At 37.9% G+C, this 18002-nt stretch overlaps 1 protein-coding gene across 1 annotated transcript in view; it reads right to left on the bottom strand.

Annotated features, from left to right (window-relative positions):
• The window catches only part of ZFAND4 (zinc finger AN1-type containing 4), a 70385-nt gene extending 52765 nt beyond the window's left edge, over positions 1-17620 (bottom strand). Inside the window, exon 1 of the mRNA XM_047073114.1 lies at positions 17329-17620. Coding sequence (XP_046929070.1) covers positions 17329-17590 — 262 coding nt within the window. The 5' untranslated portion in view covers positions 17591-17620. The remainder of the gene's footprint in view (positions 1-17328) is intronic.
• Between the last annotated feature and the right edge of the window lie 382 nt (positions 17621-18002).

The following is an 18002-nucleotide window of genomic DNA, read 5'->3' as shown; positions in this document are numbered from 1 at the left end:
CTTGCCTACCCACCCCAGCTAATATGCCAGATCCCCAGCACCACAAGCCTGGCAGTGTGCAAGTAGCCCAGATGGGCCACGCCACCCCACAGTGAATCCCGCCCCTAGGAGAGGGAAAGAGAAGGCACACACCAGTCTGACTGTGGCCCCAGCGGTGGGCTGGGGGCAGACATCGGGTCTGACTGCGGCCCCACCCACCAACATGAGTTATTCAAGACAGCACAGGGGAAGTGCCCTGCAGTTCCGCACCACTCCAGGAACTATCCAAAATGACCAAACGGAAGAATTCCCCTCAAAAGAATCTCCAGGAAATAACAACAGCTAACGAACTGATCAAAAAGGATTTAAACAATATAACAGAAAGTAAATTTAGAATAATAGTCATAAAATTAATCGCTGGGCTTGAAAACAGTACAAAGGACAGCAGAGAATCTATTTCTACAGAGATCAAGGGACTAAGGAATAGTCAGGAGGAGCTAAAAATGCAATAAACGAGCTGCAAAATAAAATGGAAACGACCACAGCTCGGATTGAAGAGGCAGAGGAGAGAATAGGTGAACTAGAAGATAAAATTATGGAAAAAGAAGCTGAGAAAAAGACAAAAAAAATCCAGGAGTATGAGGGGAAAATTAGAGAACTAAGTGATGCACTAAAGAGAAATAATCTACGCATAATTGGTTTTCCAGAGGAGGAAGAGAGAGGGAAAGGTGCTGAAGGTGTACTTGAAGAAATAATAGCTGAGAACTTCCCTGATCTGGAGAAGGAAAAAGGCATTGAAATCCAAGACGCACAGAGAACTCCCTTCAGACGTAACTTGAATCGATCTTCTGCATGACATATCATAGGGAAACTGGCAAAATACAAGGATAAAGAGAAAATTCTGAAAGCAGCGAGGGATAAACATGCTCTAACGTATAAAGGGAGATCTATAAGACTCGTGACCGATCTCTCTTCTGAAACTTGGCAGGCCAGAAAGGAATGGCAGGAGATCTTCAATGGGATGAACAGGAAAAATATGCAGCAGAGAATCCTTTATCCAGCAAGTCTGTCATTTAGAATAGAAGGAGAGATAAAGGTCTTCCCAAACAAACAAAAACTGAAGGAATTCGTCACCACTAAACCAGCCCTACAAGAGATCCTAAGGGGGATCCTGTGAGACAAAGTACCAGTGACATTGCTACAAGCATAAAACATATAGACATCACAATGACTCTATAATAACACTGAATGTAAATGGACTAAATGTGCCAACCAAAAGACATAGGGTATCAGAATGGATAAAAAGACAAGACCCATCTATTTGCTGTCTACAAGAGACTCATTTTAGACCTGAGGACACCTTCAGATTGAGAGTGAGGGGATGGAAAACTATTTATCATGCTACTGGAAGTCAAAAGAAAGCTGGAGTAGCCATACTTATATCAGACAAACTAGACTTTAAACTAAAGGCTGTAATAAGAGATGAAGAAGGGCATTATATAATAATTACAGTGTCTATCCATCAGGAAGAACTAACAATTATAAATGTCTATGCGCCGAATACAGGAGCCCCCAAATATATAAAACAATTACTCACAAACATAAGCAACCTTATTGATAAGAATGTGGTAATTGCAGGGGACTTTAACACTCCACTTACAGAAATGGATAGATCATCTAGACACACGGTCAACAAAGAAACAAGGGCACTGAATGATACATTGGATCAGATGGACTTGACAGATATATTTAGAACTCTGCATCCCAAAGCAACGGAATATACTTTCTTCTTGAGTGCATATGGAACATTCTCCAAGATAGATCACATACTGGGTCACAAAACAGCCCTTCATAAGTATACAATAATTTAAATCATACCATGCATACTTTCAGACCACAATGCTATGAAGCTTGAAATCAACCACAGGAGAAAGTCTGGAAAACCTCCAAAAGCATGGAGGTTAAAGAACACCCTACTAAAGAATGAGTGGGTCAACCAGGCAATTAGAGAAGAAATTAAAAAATATATGGAAACAAACAAAAATGAAAATACAACAATCCAAACGCTTTGGGATGCAGCTAAGGCAGTCCTGAGAGGAAAATACATTGCAATCCAGGCCTATCTCAAGAAACAAGAAAAATCCCAAATACAAAATCTAACAGCACACCTAAAGGAAATAGAAGCAGAACAGCAAAGACAGCCTAAACCCAGCAGAAGAAGAGAAATAATAAAGATCAGAGCAGAAATAAACAATATAGAATCTAAAAAAACTATAGAGCAGATCAACGAAACCAAGAGTTGGTTTTTTGAAAAAAATAAACAAAATTAATAAACCTCTAGCCAGGCTTCTCAAAAAGAAAAGGGAGATGACCCAAATAGATAAAATCATGAATGAAAATGGAATTACTACAACCAATCCCTCAGAGATAAAACCAATTATCAGGGAATACTATGAAAAATTATATGCCAATAAACTGGACAACCTGGAAGAAATGAACAAATTCCTAAACACCCACACACTTCCAAAACTCAATCAGGAGGAAATAGAAAGCTTGAACAGACCCATAACCAGCGAAGAAATTGAATCAGTTATCAAAAATCTCCCAACAAATAAGAGTCCAGGACCAGATGGCTTCCCAGGGAAGTTCTACCAGACGTTTAAAGCAGAGATAATACCTATCCTTCTCAAGCTATTCCAAGAAATAGAAAGGGAAGGAAAACTTCCAGACTCATTCTATGAAGCCAGTATTACTTTGATTCCTAAACCAGACAGAGACCCAGTAAAAAAAGAGAACTACAGGCCAATATCCCTGATGAATATGGATGCAAAAATTCTCAATAAAATACTAGCAAATCGAATTCAACAGCATATAAAAAGAATTATTCACCATGACCAAGTGAGATTCATTCCTGGGATGCAGGGCTGGTTCAACATTTGCAAATCAATCAACGTGATACACCACATTAATAAAAGAAAAGATAAGAACCATATGATCCTGTCAATCGATGCAGAAAAGGCATTTGACAAAATTCAGCAACCTTTCTTAATAAAAACCCTCAAGAAAGTCGGGATAGAAGGAACATACTTAAAGATCATAAAAGCCATTTATGAAAAGCTCACAGCTAACATCATCCTCAATGAGGAAAAACTGAGAGCTTTTTCCCTGAGATCAGGAACACGACAGGATGTCCACTCTCACCGCTGCTGTTTAACATAGTGTTGGAAGTTCTAGCATCAGCAATCAGACAACAAAAGGAAATCAAAGGCATCAAAATTGGCAAAGATGAAGTCAAGCTTTCACTTTTTGCAGATGACATGATATTATACATGGAAAATCCGATAGACTCCACCAAAAGTCTGCTAGAACTGATACATGAATTCAGCAAAGTTGCAGGATACAAAATCAATGTACAGAAATCAGTTGCATTCTTATATACTAACAATGAAGCAACAGAAAGACAAATAAAGAAACTGATCCCATTCACAATTGCACCAAGAAGCATAAAATACCTAGGAATAAATCTAACCAAAGATGTAAAAGATCTATATGCTGAAAACTATAGAAAGCTTATGAAGGAAATTGAAGAAGATATAAAGAAATGGAAAAACATTCCGTGCTCATGGATTAGAAGAATAAATATTGTCAAAATGTCAATACTACCCAAAGCTATCTACACATTCAATGCAGTCCCAATCAAAATTGCACCAGCATTCTTCTCGAAACTGGAACAAGCAATCCTAAAATTCATATGGAACCACAAAAGGCCCCGAATAGCCAAAGTAATTTTGAAGAAGACCAAAGCAGGAGGCATCACAATCCCAGACTTTAGCCTCTACTACAAAGCTGTCATCATCAAGACAGCATGGTATTGGCACAAAAGCAGACACATAGATCAATGGAATAGAATAGAAACCCCAGAACTAGACCCACAAACGTATGGCCAACTAATCTTTGACAAAGCAGGAAAGAACATCCAATGGAATCTTTAACAAATGGTGCTGGGAGAACTGGACAGCAACATGCAGAAGATTGAAACTAGACCACTTTCTCACACCATTCGCAAAAATAAACTCAAAATGGATAAAGGACCTGAATGTGAGACAGGAAACCATCAAAACCCTCGAAGAGAAAACAGGAAAAGACCTCTCTGACCTCAGTCGTAGCAATTTCTTACTTGACAGATCCCCAAAGGCAAGGGAATTAAAAGCAAAAATGAACTACTGGGACCTTATAAAGATAAAAAGCTTCTGCACAGCAAAGGAAACAACCAACAAAACTAAAAGGCAACCAACGGAATGGGAAAAGATATTTGCAAATGACATATCGGATAAAGGGCTAGTATCCAAAATCTATAAAGAGCTCACCAAACTCCACACCCAAAAAACAACCCAGTGAAGAAATGGGAAGAAAACATGAATAGACACTTCTCTAAAGAAGACATCCAGATGGCCAACAGGCACATGAAAAGATGTTCAACGTCGCTCCTTATCAGGGAAATACAAATCAAAACCACACTCAGATATCACCTCACGCCAGTCAGAGTGGCCAAAATGAACAAATCAGGAGACTATAGATGCTGGAGAGGATGTGGAGAAACGGGAACCCTCTTGCACTGTTGGTGGGAATGCAAATTGGTGCAGCCACTCTGGAAAACAGTGTGGAGGTTCCTCAAAAAATTAAAAATAGATCTACCCTATGACCCAGCAATAGCACTGCTAGGAATTTACCCAAGGGATACAGGAGTACTGATGCATAGGGGCACTTGTACCCCAATGTTTATAGCAGCACTCTCACCAATAGCCAAATTATGGAAACAGTCTAAATGTTCATCAACTGATGAATGGATAAAGAAATTGTGGTTTATATACACAATGGAGTACTATGTGGCAATGAGAAAGAATGAAATATGGCCCTTTGTAGCAACGTGGATGGAACTGGAGAGTGTGATGCTAAGTGAAATAAGCCATACAGAGAAAGATACCGTATGTTTTCACTCTTATGTGGATCCTGAGAAACTTAACAGAAACCCATGGGGGAGGGGAAGGAAAAAAAAAAAAAGAGGTTAGAGTGGGAGAGAGCCAAAGCATAAGAGACTCTTAAAAACTGAGAACAAACTGAGGGGGGGGGGGGTGGGAGGGAGGGGAGGGTGGGTGATGGGTATTGAGGAGGGCACCTTTTGGGATGAGCACTGGGTGATGTATGGAAACCAATTTGACAATAAATTTCATATATTGGAAAAAAAAAAGAGTAAATAAAAATAACAGCAGAAAAGGAGCACCTGGGTGGCTCAGTCAGTTAAGCGTTCGACTTCGGCTTGGGTCATGATCTCGCAGTTTGTGGGTTCGAGCCCCACATTGGCTCTGTGCTGACGGCTCGGAGACTCGAGCCTGCTTCGGAATCTGTGTCTCCCTCTCTATCTGCCCTCTCCCCCTCACGCTTTGCTCTCTCTCTCTCAAAAATAAATTAATATCATAAATAAATAAATAAATAAATAAATAAATAAATAAATAAATGAAAAAATGAGGCAGAAAAATAGAATAGTAATAAATAAAAACAACAGTAACAAACATTAACAAAGGCATAAACTGCTAATTAACTTTACCAAGAAAAAAAGAAGGAAATCACAAATATGCAAAAATAAATGGCAAGGATAATTTCCTAGGGAACAACGGATTAACAAAATGATGTCATTAAAATTAGAAAGCTTAAGCAGAGAAATTTCCAAAAAACTAGGGAATGTTACTCAAAAACTATTACACAATAAGAAGCACCAGTCCAGATGTATTCACAGAAATTAACCAAATCTTTAAAGACAAAATAAATCCTATGATCTACAAATTTTTCCAGAGCACTGAAAATGAATGAAAATGTCTTAATTTTTTAAATAAAAATTTCCTAATTTCTTTAAAAAAGCAAGTATAGCATCAACTCCTAAATCTAATAGTTTACCAAAAAACAAACAAAATAAAAACAAATAAAAAAAACCCTACAGACCAGTATCACTCATTCATACTGATATAAAAATCTAAACATTAGCAAACAGAATCCAATAACACAATTGAAGAATTTACTGTGAACAAGTAGGATATATTTCAGGACTGCAGGTTGGTTCAATACTAAGAAATCTATTTTTGAGAGACAGATCATGAGCGGGAGAGGGGCAGAGAGAGAAGAGACACAGAATCTGAGGCAGGCTCCAGGCTGTGAGCTGTCAGCACCGAGCCCAACACGGGGCTCAAACCCACTAACCATGAGATCATGACCTAAGCCGAAGTCGGACGTCTAACCAACTGAGCCACCCAGACACCCCAGAAATCTATTAATATCATCACATTAACATTTCTGAGAGGGGAAAAAAAACTGTGAAGATCAGAAAACATTTGACAAAATTCAATATCCCTTCATAATATTTTTTAAAAAACACGGAAACAGGAATTGAGAGATATCCTCTTAACATGTTAAAATACTACCAAATAGACCTAAAGAGAGTATCTAATTGAATGAATAAATACCAGAAGTATTTCCACTCAGATCAGGAGCAAGGCAAGGATGTTCAATATATCTGTTGAACACAGCATTAGAGTTATTATTAGACAAGAGTAATCGATGACAGGCCAAAGAATAGTTAAAAAAGTAATGGAACTATTTATAGTGCAGATGATATGGTAGATAATATACCTGAAACACCAGTGAATTTATGAGAAAATTACAAAAAAAGATAATTCAATAAATTAACAGTATATACAATTAACATACAAAATCAATAGACTTCAAATAAATAAACAATAGGAGCACCTGGGTGGCTCAGTCAGTTAGGCGTCCAATTTCGGCTCAGGTCATGATCTCGTGGTTCGTGAGTTCGAGCCCTGCATCACGCTCTGTTGCTGACAGCTCAGAGTCTAGAGCCTGCTTTAGATTCTGCGTCTCCCTCTCTCTCTGCCCCTCCCCTGCTCGCACTCTCTCTCTCTCTCAAAAATAAATAAACATTAAAAAAAAAAAAGAAAGAAAGAAAACCTTAACTATTCTTGGTGAATTACTGGAGGCTCAGTGTGGATAAATATGAGAGTTAAAAACTCCAGGAAACCCAGGCATGGTGGGCCCCCACACTTTGTGAGTATTACTTCCAGGAGCTTGACCAGGTTTTTACAGTGACTATCAGAGAAAAATATCTTACTGCTTCCAGTAGGGGAGAGAAAAAGTAACTAGTCTGAAATATGCCAGAGCATTATATTCTTCCCCTCAGGAGAAACTATTTTACCACAGCCTAATCTGCTGGGGTTTTATAAGACCCTAACTGACCTGAGGGAAAGGAAGTAACTAACTTCAATCCATTCTAGCCTTGCATGAGAGGGTAAGGGAAACACCTAACTCCAGCCTGCTCTAGCATTCCTTGTAGAGGAACGGAAATATTCAACTTCAGCTCAGTCTAGCCCTCCTGTGCCACCTAAAGCAGGGGAGAAGGACAGGGTGGAAGGTAATAATAGGCCTGCATCAAGTTCTCAGTCCAGGAGCACAGGTTCAATAGAAGACTGAGACCTAATCATAGGACTGTAGAAAGTTTCCCTATGCCCCATCTTACTCCACACCTTACCACATATTACTAAAGGCCTATTAACAGCAGTCTTTTTACCAAGCATATCAGGTCTGGCTATCAAGAAAGAATAACAAAGCCTACTAAAAGGCAAAAAACAGTTTGAAGAGATCGAGCAAGCATCAGAACGAAGCTCACATAGAGCAAGGAACTACTATCAGACAGGAAATACAAAACAACTATGATTATTAAACTAAAAGCTCTAACAAATAAAGGAGACAGCATGTAAGAGTAGATGGGCAATGTAAGCAGTAAAATGAAAATTCTAAGAAAGAAAAGGAAATGCTAGAGAGATCAATAACACTGTAACAGAAAGGAAGAATGCCTTTGATAAGCTCATCAGTAGAATGGACACAGCTAAGGAAAGAATATCTGAGCTCGAGAATAATAAAGGAATGCTATGAACAACTCCATGCCCACAAATTTGATGGTCTAGATGAAAGGACCAATTCTGTCCACACAACATACTCAAGAAACAAACAGTCTCAATGTGCCTTTATCTATTAAAGAAATAGAGTCAATAATTAATAACCTTCCAAAACAAAAAGCACTGAGGACAGATTGTTTCACTGGTGAATTCTGCCAGATATTTAAGAAAGAAATTATCCAATTCTCTACAAGTGATTGCAGAAGATAGAAGCAGATAGAATACTTCCTAATTCATTCTATGAGGCCAACATTACCCTAATACCAAAACTAGACAAAGAAAACTACAGACCAATATCTCTCATGAACACAGATGAAAAAATGCCTCAACAAAATATTAGCAGATCAATTCAACAGGTATAAAAAAGAATTATGCACTATTACCAAGTGGATATATCCCAAGTATGCAAGGCTTGTGGATCATTGAAAAATCAATGTAGTCTACCACCTCACCAAGCTAAAGAAGAAAAATCCCATGATCGTATCAACAGATGCAGAAAAAGCATTTGACAAAATCCAAACTTCATTCATGACAAAAATTCACAACAAACTACAAACAGAGGGGAGCTTCTTCAACTTGACAAAAACCCTATAAACTTAATGATTTGAAATTTAAAGCTTTCCCACTAAGATCATGGACAAGGCAAGGATGTCCCCTTCCTACTACTGCTTTTGAATATCATACTGGAAGTCCTTAGCTAATGCAAGGACTAGCTAGAGTCCTACCTAAAACAATAAAAGTAAATACAAGACATACAGATTGGAAAGGAAGAAATAAAACTGTCTTTGTTTGTATATGACATGATTGCGCAGAAAATCTAAAAGAATCAACAACAACAACAACAAACCACTGGAACTAATAAGCAATTAGAGCAAAATTGCAGGATACAAGGTTAATATACTAAAGTCAATCATTTATTTATATTCCAGTGATGACTAAGTAGAATTTGAAATTAAAAATATATTACTATTTGATAAAAACACCTGTATCTTAAAAAATATATATATTTATCAACATTTACATTAGCATCTACTGAAAAATAGGTATAAATCTAACAAAATATGTATATGGCACATATGTGGAAAACTATAAAAATCTGAGGGAAGATTTCAAAGAAGAACTAAATAAATGGAGAGAGATTCCGTGTTCATGGATAGGAGGATTCATATCAGTTCTTCACAACTTGATCTGTAGATTCAACACAATCCCATCAAAATCCAAAAAAGTTATGTTATGGATATCAACAAACTGAGGCAAAAAGCTCCAGAGCCAACTAAATATGGAAGAACAGAGCTGGAGGATTGACACTACCTGACTTCAAGACTTACTATAAAGCTACAGTAATCAGTACAGTGGGGTAATTATGAAAGAATAAACAGACCAACAGAGTAATAAACAGAAATAAACCCACATAAATATAGTCAACTGATCTTTGACAAAGGAGCAAAGGCAATATAATGGAGCCCACAGTCTTTTCCCCAAATGGTGCTATAACAACTGAACATCCACACGCAAAAAAAAATTAATCTAGACACGAATCTTACATCCTTCACAAAAATTAATTCAAAATACATTTGAGGGGCACCTGGGTGGCTCAGTCAGTTAAGCGTCCGACTTCGGCTCAGGTCATGATCTCGCGGTTTGTGAGTTCAAGCCCTGCGTTGGGCTCTGTGCTGACAGCTCAAAGCCTGGAGCCTGCTTTGGATTCTGTGTCTCGCTGTCTCTCTGCCCCTCCCCTGCTCACACTCTGTCTCTCTCTGTCTCAAAAATAAATAAAACAAAATACACCGGAGACCTACATGTAAAATGCCAACTATAAATGATAACATGCTAAAAAACCTAGCTGACCTTAAGTATGATGATGACTTTTTAAATACAATACCAAAAGCATGATCCACGAAAGAAACAAATGATAAGCTAGATTTCATTAAAATGAAAAACTTCTGGGGCACTTAACTGGCTCACTCAGAAGAGCATGCAACTCTTGATCCTGAGGTTGTGAGTTCAAGCCTTGCTTGAGATTCTTGCTTGCTGCTCGAGATTCTCTCTTCCTCTCTCTGCCCCTCCCCCACTTGCACAGGCACATGTGCGCACACGCTCTCTCTCTCTCAAAATAAATAAACTTACAAAAAAGAGTTAAAAGACCTGAACAGACATTTCATTAAAGAAGATATAGACAGCAAGCAAGCATTTATAAAACGTTCGACATCATATGTCATTAGAGAAATGCAAATTAAAACAGGTTACTACCATACACCTATTAGAATGGCCAAAATCCAAAACACTGACATCATTAAATGCTGGCAAAGGATGTGCAACAACAGGAACCTTCATTCATTACTGGTGGGAATACAAAATAGTACAGCCACTTTGGCAGTTTCTCACAAAACTAAACATACACTTAACCATATGATCCAGCAATTACACTCCTTGGTGTCCATCCAAAAAAGTTAAAAACTTATGCTTACATAAAAGCCTTCACATAAATATTTACAGGATCTTTATTCATAATGATCCAAACCTGGAAGCAAACAAAATGTCTTTCACTAGGTGAATGGATAAACTCTGGTACACGCAGATAATGGAATATTACTCAGTACTATAAAGAAATGAACTATCAAGCCATGAAAAGACATGGAAGAAACTTAAATGCCTATTTTTAAGGTAAAGAATCCAATCTCAAAAGCCTACATACTGTAGGATTCCAACCATATGACATTCTGGAAAATGCAAAACTATGGAATAGACAATAAAAAGACTGTGGTTGCCAGTGGTTATAAGGAAGAAAGAATGAAAAAGGCAGAGCACTAAGGATTTTTTAGGGCAATGAAATTATTCTATATAATAATATAGTGGTGAACACATGTTATTACACATTTGTGAAAACCCAAAGAATGTAAAACATCCAAGAGTGAACCTAATACAAACTACATATTTTAGGTGAAAACGATGTATCAGTGTAGGTTCATCAACTGTAACAAATGCCCTACACTGGTGTGGAATGTTCACAATGGGAGAGGTTGGGGGGTGGGCATGGTTGTATTTGGAAACTCTCTCTGTTTTGCCCAATTTTTGATGAACTTAAAATTGCTCTAACAAAATTTATTAATTTTTAAAAAGCTTGTTTTTTAAAAATGAGAAAATCAATGGGTGCCTGGGTGGCTCAGTCGAGTTAAGTGTCTGACTTCACCTCAGGTCACAATCTTGTGGCTCATGAGTTCGAGCCCCACATCAGCCCCACATCTGTGCTGACAGCTCAGAGCCTGGAGCCCGCTTCAGATTCTGTGTCTCCCTCTCTCTCTGCCCCTCCCCTGCTCATGCCTTGTCTCTGTCTCAAAAATAAATAAAAACATTTAAAAAGTTTTTAAATAAAAAAAACAATAACAGAAATTAAAAATGCCTTTGATGGGCCTGCTTATCAGACGACTGTATGGCAAGGAAAGAATCATTGAGCTTAAAGAAATGTAGATAGAGGGGATCCTGGGTGGCTCAGTCAATAGAGCATCTAATTCTTGATCTCAGGGTTGTGAGTTCAAGCTCCACATTGGGCATGAAGCCTACTTTAAAAAAAAAAAAAAAGTTCTTTTTATAAACTTCCCAAATTGAAATATAAAGAGAAAATAAAGAATGAAAACAACCAGAACATCCAAGAACTGTGAAAAAATTTCAAAAGGCATATAACTGGAATACTAAAAGAAAATAGAACAGAAGAAAAATAATAATGCCCCAGAAATTTCCAAAATTAACGAGATATACCAAATCATAGATCAGTAAGCTCAAAGAACATCAAACAGGATAAAAAACTTTAAATCTACACCTAGGCATATCATATCAAACTTCAGAAAAGCAAAAACAAAAAGAAAAATCTTTTTTAAAGGTTTTTTTTTTACATTTTTTTTAATGTTTATTTTTGAGAGAGAGAGAGAGTCGGAGCGCCAAGTGGCAGGGGCAGAGAGAGAGGGAAGCACAGAATACAAAGCAGGCTCCAGGCTCCCAGCTGTCAGCAGAGAGCCCAATGTGGGGCTATAACCCATAAGCCATGAGATCATGACCTGAGCCAAAGTCAGATGCTCAACCGACTGAGCCACCCAGGTGCCCCAAGAGAAAACTCTTTAATGAAGGCAGAGGAAAAACCTAAATAATAATTATAGGGAACTTTTCATGAGAAATCCTATAAACAAGGAGAGAGTAGAGGAACTATTTAAAATGTTGAAAGAAAAATGGGGCACCTGGGTGGCTCAGTGGAGCATAAGGCTCTTGATCTCAGGGCCATGAGTTCAAGCCCCACCGTTGGGTATAGACATTACTTATATAAACTAAAAAAAAAAATTTTTTAATAATAAAATGTTGAAAGAAAAAGACAACCAACCTGGAATTCTGGACCCTATAAAATTATCCTTCAAAAGTAAAGGAGGAGGGGCGCCTGGGTGGCGCAGTCGGTTAAGCGTCCGACTTCAGCCAGGTCATGATCTCGCGGTCCGTGAGTTCGAGCCCCGCGTCGGGCTCTGGGCTGATGGCTCAGAGCCTGGAGCCTGTTTCAGATTCTGTGTCTCCCTCTCTCTCTGCCCCTCCCCCGTTCATGCTCTGTCTCTCTCTGTCCCAAAAATAAATAAACGTTGAAAAAAAAAAATTTAAAAAAAAAAAAAAAAAACAAAAGTAAAGGAGGGAAAAAAAATGAAGGAGAAATGGACTTTCTCAGATAAATAAAAACTGGGCACAATACACCTGCCTTACATGAAATATTAAAAGAAGTTCTTCAGAAAGAAATGATACAGTTAGAAACTTGGATCTACATAAAGGAAAAGCATCAAAGAAAGACTAAAGTAAAATAAAAACTATTCATTTTCTTACTCTTAATTGATCTAACAGATAATAGTTTGTTCAGAATAATAACACTGTAACAATTATGGCTTATGCATAAATGAAATGAATGATAACAATGAGATAAGGGACAAAAGAGAAGAATTAGGAATACTTAGGTTTGGGGGGGTTGTTCTAAGATTTTCTTTTAATGTTGATTTATTTATTTTGAGAGAGAGACAGAGGGTATGAGTGGAGGAGGAACAGAGAGAGAGAGAGAGAGACAGACACACACACACACACACACACACACACACACACACATACACACACACACACACACAATCTGAAGCAGGCTCCAGGCTCTGAGCTGTCAGCACAGAGCCCAACACAGGGCTCAAACCCATGAACCGTGAGATCATGACCTGAGCCAAAGTCGGAGGCACCCCAAGATTTTGTTTTTAAGTAATCTCTACACCCAATGTGGGGCTCAGACTCACAACCCTGAGATCAAGAGTCCCATGCTGTACCTACTGAGCCGGCCAGGTGCCTTAGGAATAGTTTTTATTAGGTAGTTGCAATACTCATGAAAAAGTATAGCATGATTTGAAAGTTGACTTGGCTTTTCTATAAATATATATTGTAAACTTTATTGCAACCACTAAAATAAGTTAAAAAAGAAGTACTACTGATGTTAAGAAGAGAGAAAACAGAGCCATATAAAAGGATTAACTAAAACCACAAAAGGCAGAAAAGAGTGTAAATAAAGGAATAAAGAACCAGGAGGATGAATACAAAACAGTAACAAATATGGTAGCTATTAATCCAACCATATAAATAATCATTTTAAACATCAACTGCCTAAATAAACCAATTAAAAAAGAGATCATCAGACTGGATGAAAAACCAAGACCCAACTACATAATGTCTATAAGAAATCCACTTTAAATACAAAGTTTAAATACATAGGTTAAAAGTATAGAGATAGATACAATTTTATTTGTTAATTGTACCTCAATAAACCTGGGGGGAAAAGTAAAGGGATGGAGAAAGGTACATTATGCTAACACTCACCAGAAGAAAGCTGGAATAATTATATTAATTGCAGACAGAGCAAACTTCAGAGCAAGTAAAGTTATCAGGGATAAAGAGAGGCATTACATAGTGATAAAGGGGTCAATTCTCTAAAGACATATAATGATCCTTAATGTGAATGGATATCATCAGCTATCAAAACCTGTTAAGTTATAATAAATAAGACAGTGTGATATTGGCATATGAAGAGATAGACATAGATTAGATGATCCAAAGAGTTGAGTGTGCACATAAAAATGTCATACGTGACAGGTATGAAGTTACTTTGGTGAGAAAAGATTAGAGTAATTCAATAAATGGTATTTAGAAGACCAGTTATCTATGTAGTGAAAAAAAAAAAAAAGATCCCTATTTGATACTGTATCAGTCAGAATAAAGTAAGTTATGCTGAACCCTCCCCAAACCACCCCAAAGACATCAGTGCCTTAAAGCAAAAATTGATTTCTTAGACATGTCTGCTGCAGGTCAGCAGGGTGCTTCTGCTCCCTACAGTTACTCAGGGGCTCAGGCTAATGGAGACTTCTATTCATAGTTCATTGGTCAGAACTAATAACACAGACAATGAACATAGTTCATTGGTCAGAACTAATAACACTCATAAGAAGGCCAGGAAGATCATCCTATCCCATGCATAGAAGAGAAATCTTTACTAGGCAGCAGTAATGCCAAGGACTGGATGGTAAATCTAGGAAATCCACTGCCCACGGCAATAAAGAACCAAATGACAATAATCTCTTACATTTCTTGGCACATTTTTCCTTTCCAAATTCCACTGGATTATTTTTCATATCCTCTAAGTATGTACTATTCTTTGCATACCAATGCTCTAGGTAATGAAAAGCTCCAAAAATTTCGCTTCCTCTGAAAAACTCAGAGACCTAAATTACATCTTCTCCCAACGGCATAGTTCTTATATCCTTGGGTACATACTGCACTATCTCCACAGACTGACCATTTTCCCCTGATAAAGAACATGTTAAATGCTTTACATTTATTAACTAATAATCCTAAGAACAACTCTTTGAGATTGGTACTATCAGTATTCCTGTTTTAAATTAGCACAACTGAGATAAATAGGGGTTAAGTCATCTGCTCAACTTGAAATATGAAATCAGGCAGTCTGGCTTCAGTGCTCCTGTCCCTTCAAGGCCCATTTAAAGTTCTATTGCTGGTTCTGCTCCTTTCTTGCTACAGCCTCATCGTTCCTAACCCAGAATATTCCTTGAGCTCTGCCTGCAGACCCCTCCCATCTACCCTCTTTTCTCTTACTAAGCTCTAGTTCTGAACTTACCAAAACCTACCCAAAAGGAAAAGCAGTCAGACAGAGGAGCCACTTCCCTCAAGGATGAACTGAGTGGTGTCACCTCTGCCTTCCTATCCTCCCTACTCCATATCCTTCTATCTTGGGGAGTCTTACCTGATATTTTAGCCCCAATGTCTTCCTGGGTAGAAAAAGAAAGACAACCCAGAAAAAAAATCAAAATTCACTGTTTATGAAAGATGCCTACTTGAAGCCTCCTTAAGAAGAGAATGACTGTCAGTGCCCATGGGCTGCAGGAAGTTACAAAAAAGTATGGCGACTAGGACAAAAGAAAAGGGGTGCGGGATAGGAGGGTCAGGAATGGGAACAGGAATTGATATCTATTGACAACTTGTTGTAGGTGCTATGGACTGAACTGTGTCCCCACACCCAATGTGTTATCTTAAAGCCCAAACTCGAATGTGCTGGTATTTGGAGATATGACCTTTGAGAGGTAATTAGGTTTAAATAAGGTCATAATGGTGAGACCCTCCTGGTGGGATCGGTGCCCTTATAAGAAGAGAAGCCAGAGAGCTCTCTCTCTCTGTCTGCCATAGGAGAATATAGCAAGAAGAAGGGAGTCTTTAAGTCAGGAAGAAAGTCTGTAAGTCAGTAAGTCTGTAATCAGAAAGATTCTTAGTAGAATCTGACCATGCTAGTACCCTGATCTCAGACTTTCCAGATCCAGAACTGTGAGACAATAAATACCTGTTGTTTAAGCCACCCAGTCTATGGTATTTTGTTAGGACAGTGGGATTTGCATTTATATTTACATTACCTCATTTAATTTCCCAATAACTCTATTTGTTTTATAAATGTCTATTTGTTTTCAACTATCCAATAACTACAAAGTCACTGTTTTTACACTGGCAATGCCTACTCCTACAGAGGACAAGGAGTCTACACCTTAGTTATGAACCCAACTCTGTTAGTAACTAAACATTTCCCTTGGATGAGTCCCTAATCTAACCTCAAATTTACTTTTGACATTAAGTACCTAAGTAACATTCTCCCTAAAGTGCTTTTGTTGCATGGAGATTATTCAAAATGCATGAAGGGGGGAAAATACAGAGATTATTTAGAACACAAGAGGGTTTTGTCTTCCTGCTCCTAAAAAGATACCATTACACCATCACGTAATAAAAAAGCAGAACAATGTCAAAATAACCTATTCTGACTCCATGTCTCAGCAAATCACTTGGGGGAAAAATATTTCATGTACCATTAGTGTATATACTGATGTGATCACTGGACACAGCTGATCACTAACTTAAAAGAAGTTAGTGGAGACACAGCAAATATTTAGAAGCTCGGATACCAGGATTCTTGGCTTTATAAAGATAAAAAATTCCAACCCTACTCATCCTTCTATAATTCTGAACCTAAACTGGACTAGAGGGCAATGCTAGTTACTACCTCTAAATTATAGCAAGTTCCAGCTGGCTCAAAAAGCAAAGATCCATTTAGTGTTATATAGAACAACTTAATTTTCTAGTCAATACTGGATTTTAACAACTGTAATGGCAAATATCACTTAATTTAGGAATCTTCAAAGTACAAAAAAAAGACTCTAATTTTAACACAATGTACTCTATGACACCTTTCACAAATACGCAAACAGCAAAGAGACACTGCACAATATTCAGCATCCCTGCTATACTAAGAAAACTTCAAATTACGGAAATATAAGCCAAACCCCTTAGAAAATCTCCACATTAAAAAAAGAAAAGTATCTGCCAAGTAGGGTAAAGAAGGTCACTAAAAGGGAACTCAATTACAATTTCCCATTGAAAGTAACTGTGACGTAGTTGTGGCAGATTTTGCATGTCATCATAATCTGTTGAAAAATTATTTTAAAATATTATTTTACACACCATTAACATGATGCCAGGGACTTCCTTCAAAAGACTCTGGTAGAAGGGGAAGCGGATGGGAAGAATGTAGGAATGGAAACAAGATAGACCATGAATTGATAACTATTAAAGCTAAGTAAGGGACAGATGGGGGTGCACTACCCTATTCTTTCTAATTCCATGCATGTGTGATATTTTCCCCATAAGAAAAGTTAGTTATTATATGCTCTTGATGAACAAATGTAATCCTCTTACCCTAAAAACAAAGAAAAACTAGTACCTTCCAATCTTTGAATTTTTGCTTTCACAGAAATAACAGCTTCAAAGGGTGAAACTCTCAACTCAAAACACGTTCCAGTCAATGTTTCAATGAAGAGCTCCATGGTTTCACAGAAAGGAAGTTTGTAGTAAAATGTTCCCAGGTTATCTTCATTGAAGAATGGAGGATCTTTTCTGTTATCCATTACTTTGACTTTTCTAATTCCTCTGGAATGTGTGGTATGCAACCGTATTCCAGTTCTAGCCAAATCAGCTTTGAACATTGGTAATATGTAATGCTGTTCATGTTTTGAGTTTTGTACCTAAAAAACAAGAATAATTTTTTTAACAAGCGAATCTGAAAGTTCATCCTGTCATACTCTCTGAACAACTCTGGCCCATAATCTTCCAGACAGCCCCAGAATTCATTTTATTACTTAATTTGTCTAATCCTAAACCTTTCACAGTTGTCTCTGAAACCACTCTCCCAATTAGACCATAAGATTATTATTCTTTTGAGAGAGAGAGAGAGAGAGAGAGAGAGAGAGAGAGAGACAGAGCGTGAGCAGGGAAGGGGCAGAGAGAGAGGGAGACAGAATCCAAAGCAGGCTCCAGCCTCTGAGCTGTCAGCCGAGAGCCCAACGCAGGGCTCAAACTCACCAGCTGTGAGATCACGATCTGAGCCAAAGTTGGACG

This window comes from Lynx rufus, unplaced genomic scaffold (assembly GCF_022079265.1).
Source record: "Lynx rufus isolate CCGP_SWC_20201006 ecotype Redwood Valley unplaced genomic scaffold, mLynRuf1.p SCAF_11, whole genome shotgun sequence".
Classification (NCBI taxonomy): Eukaryota; Metazoa; Chordata; class Mammalia; order Carnivora; family Felidae; genus Lynx; species Lynx rufus.
The sequence above is the reverse complement of the archived record's forward strand: the minus strand, read 5'-3'. Positions and strand labels throughout refer to the sequence as shown.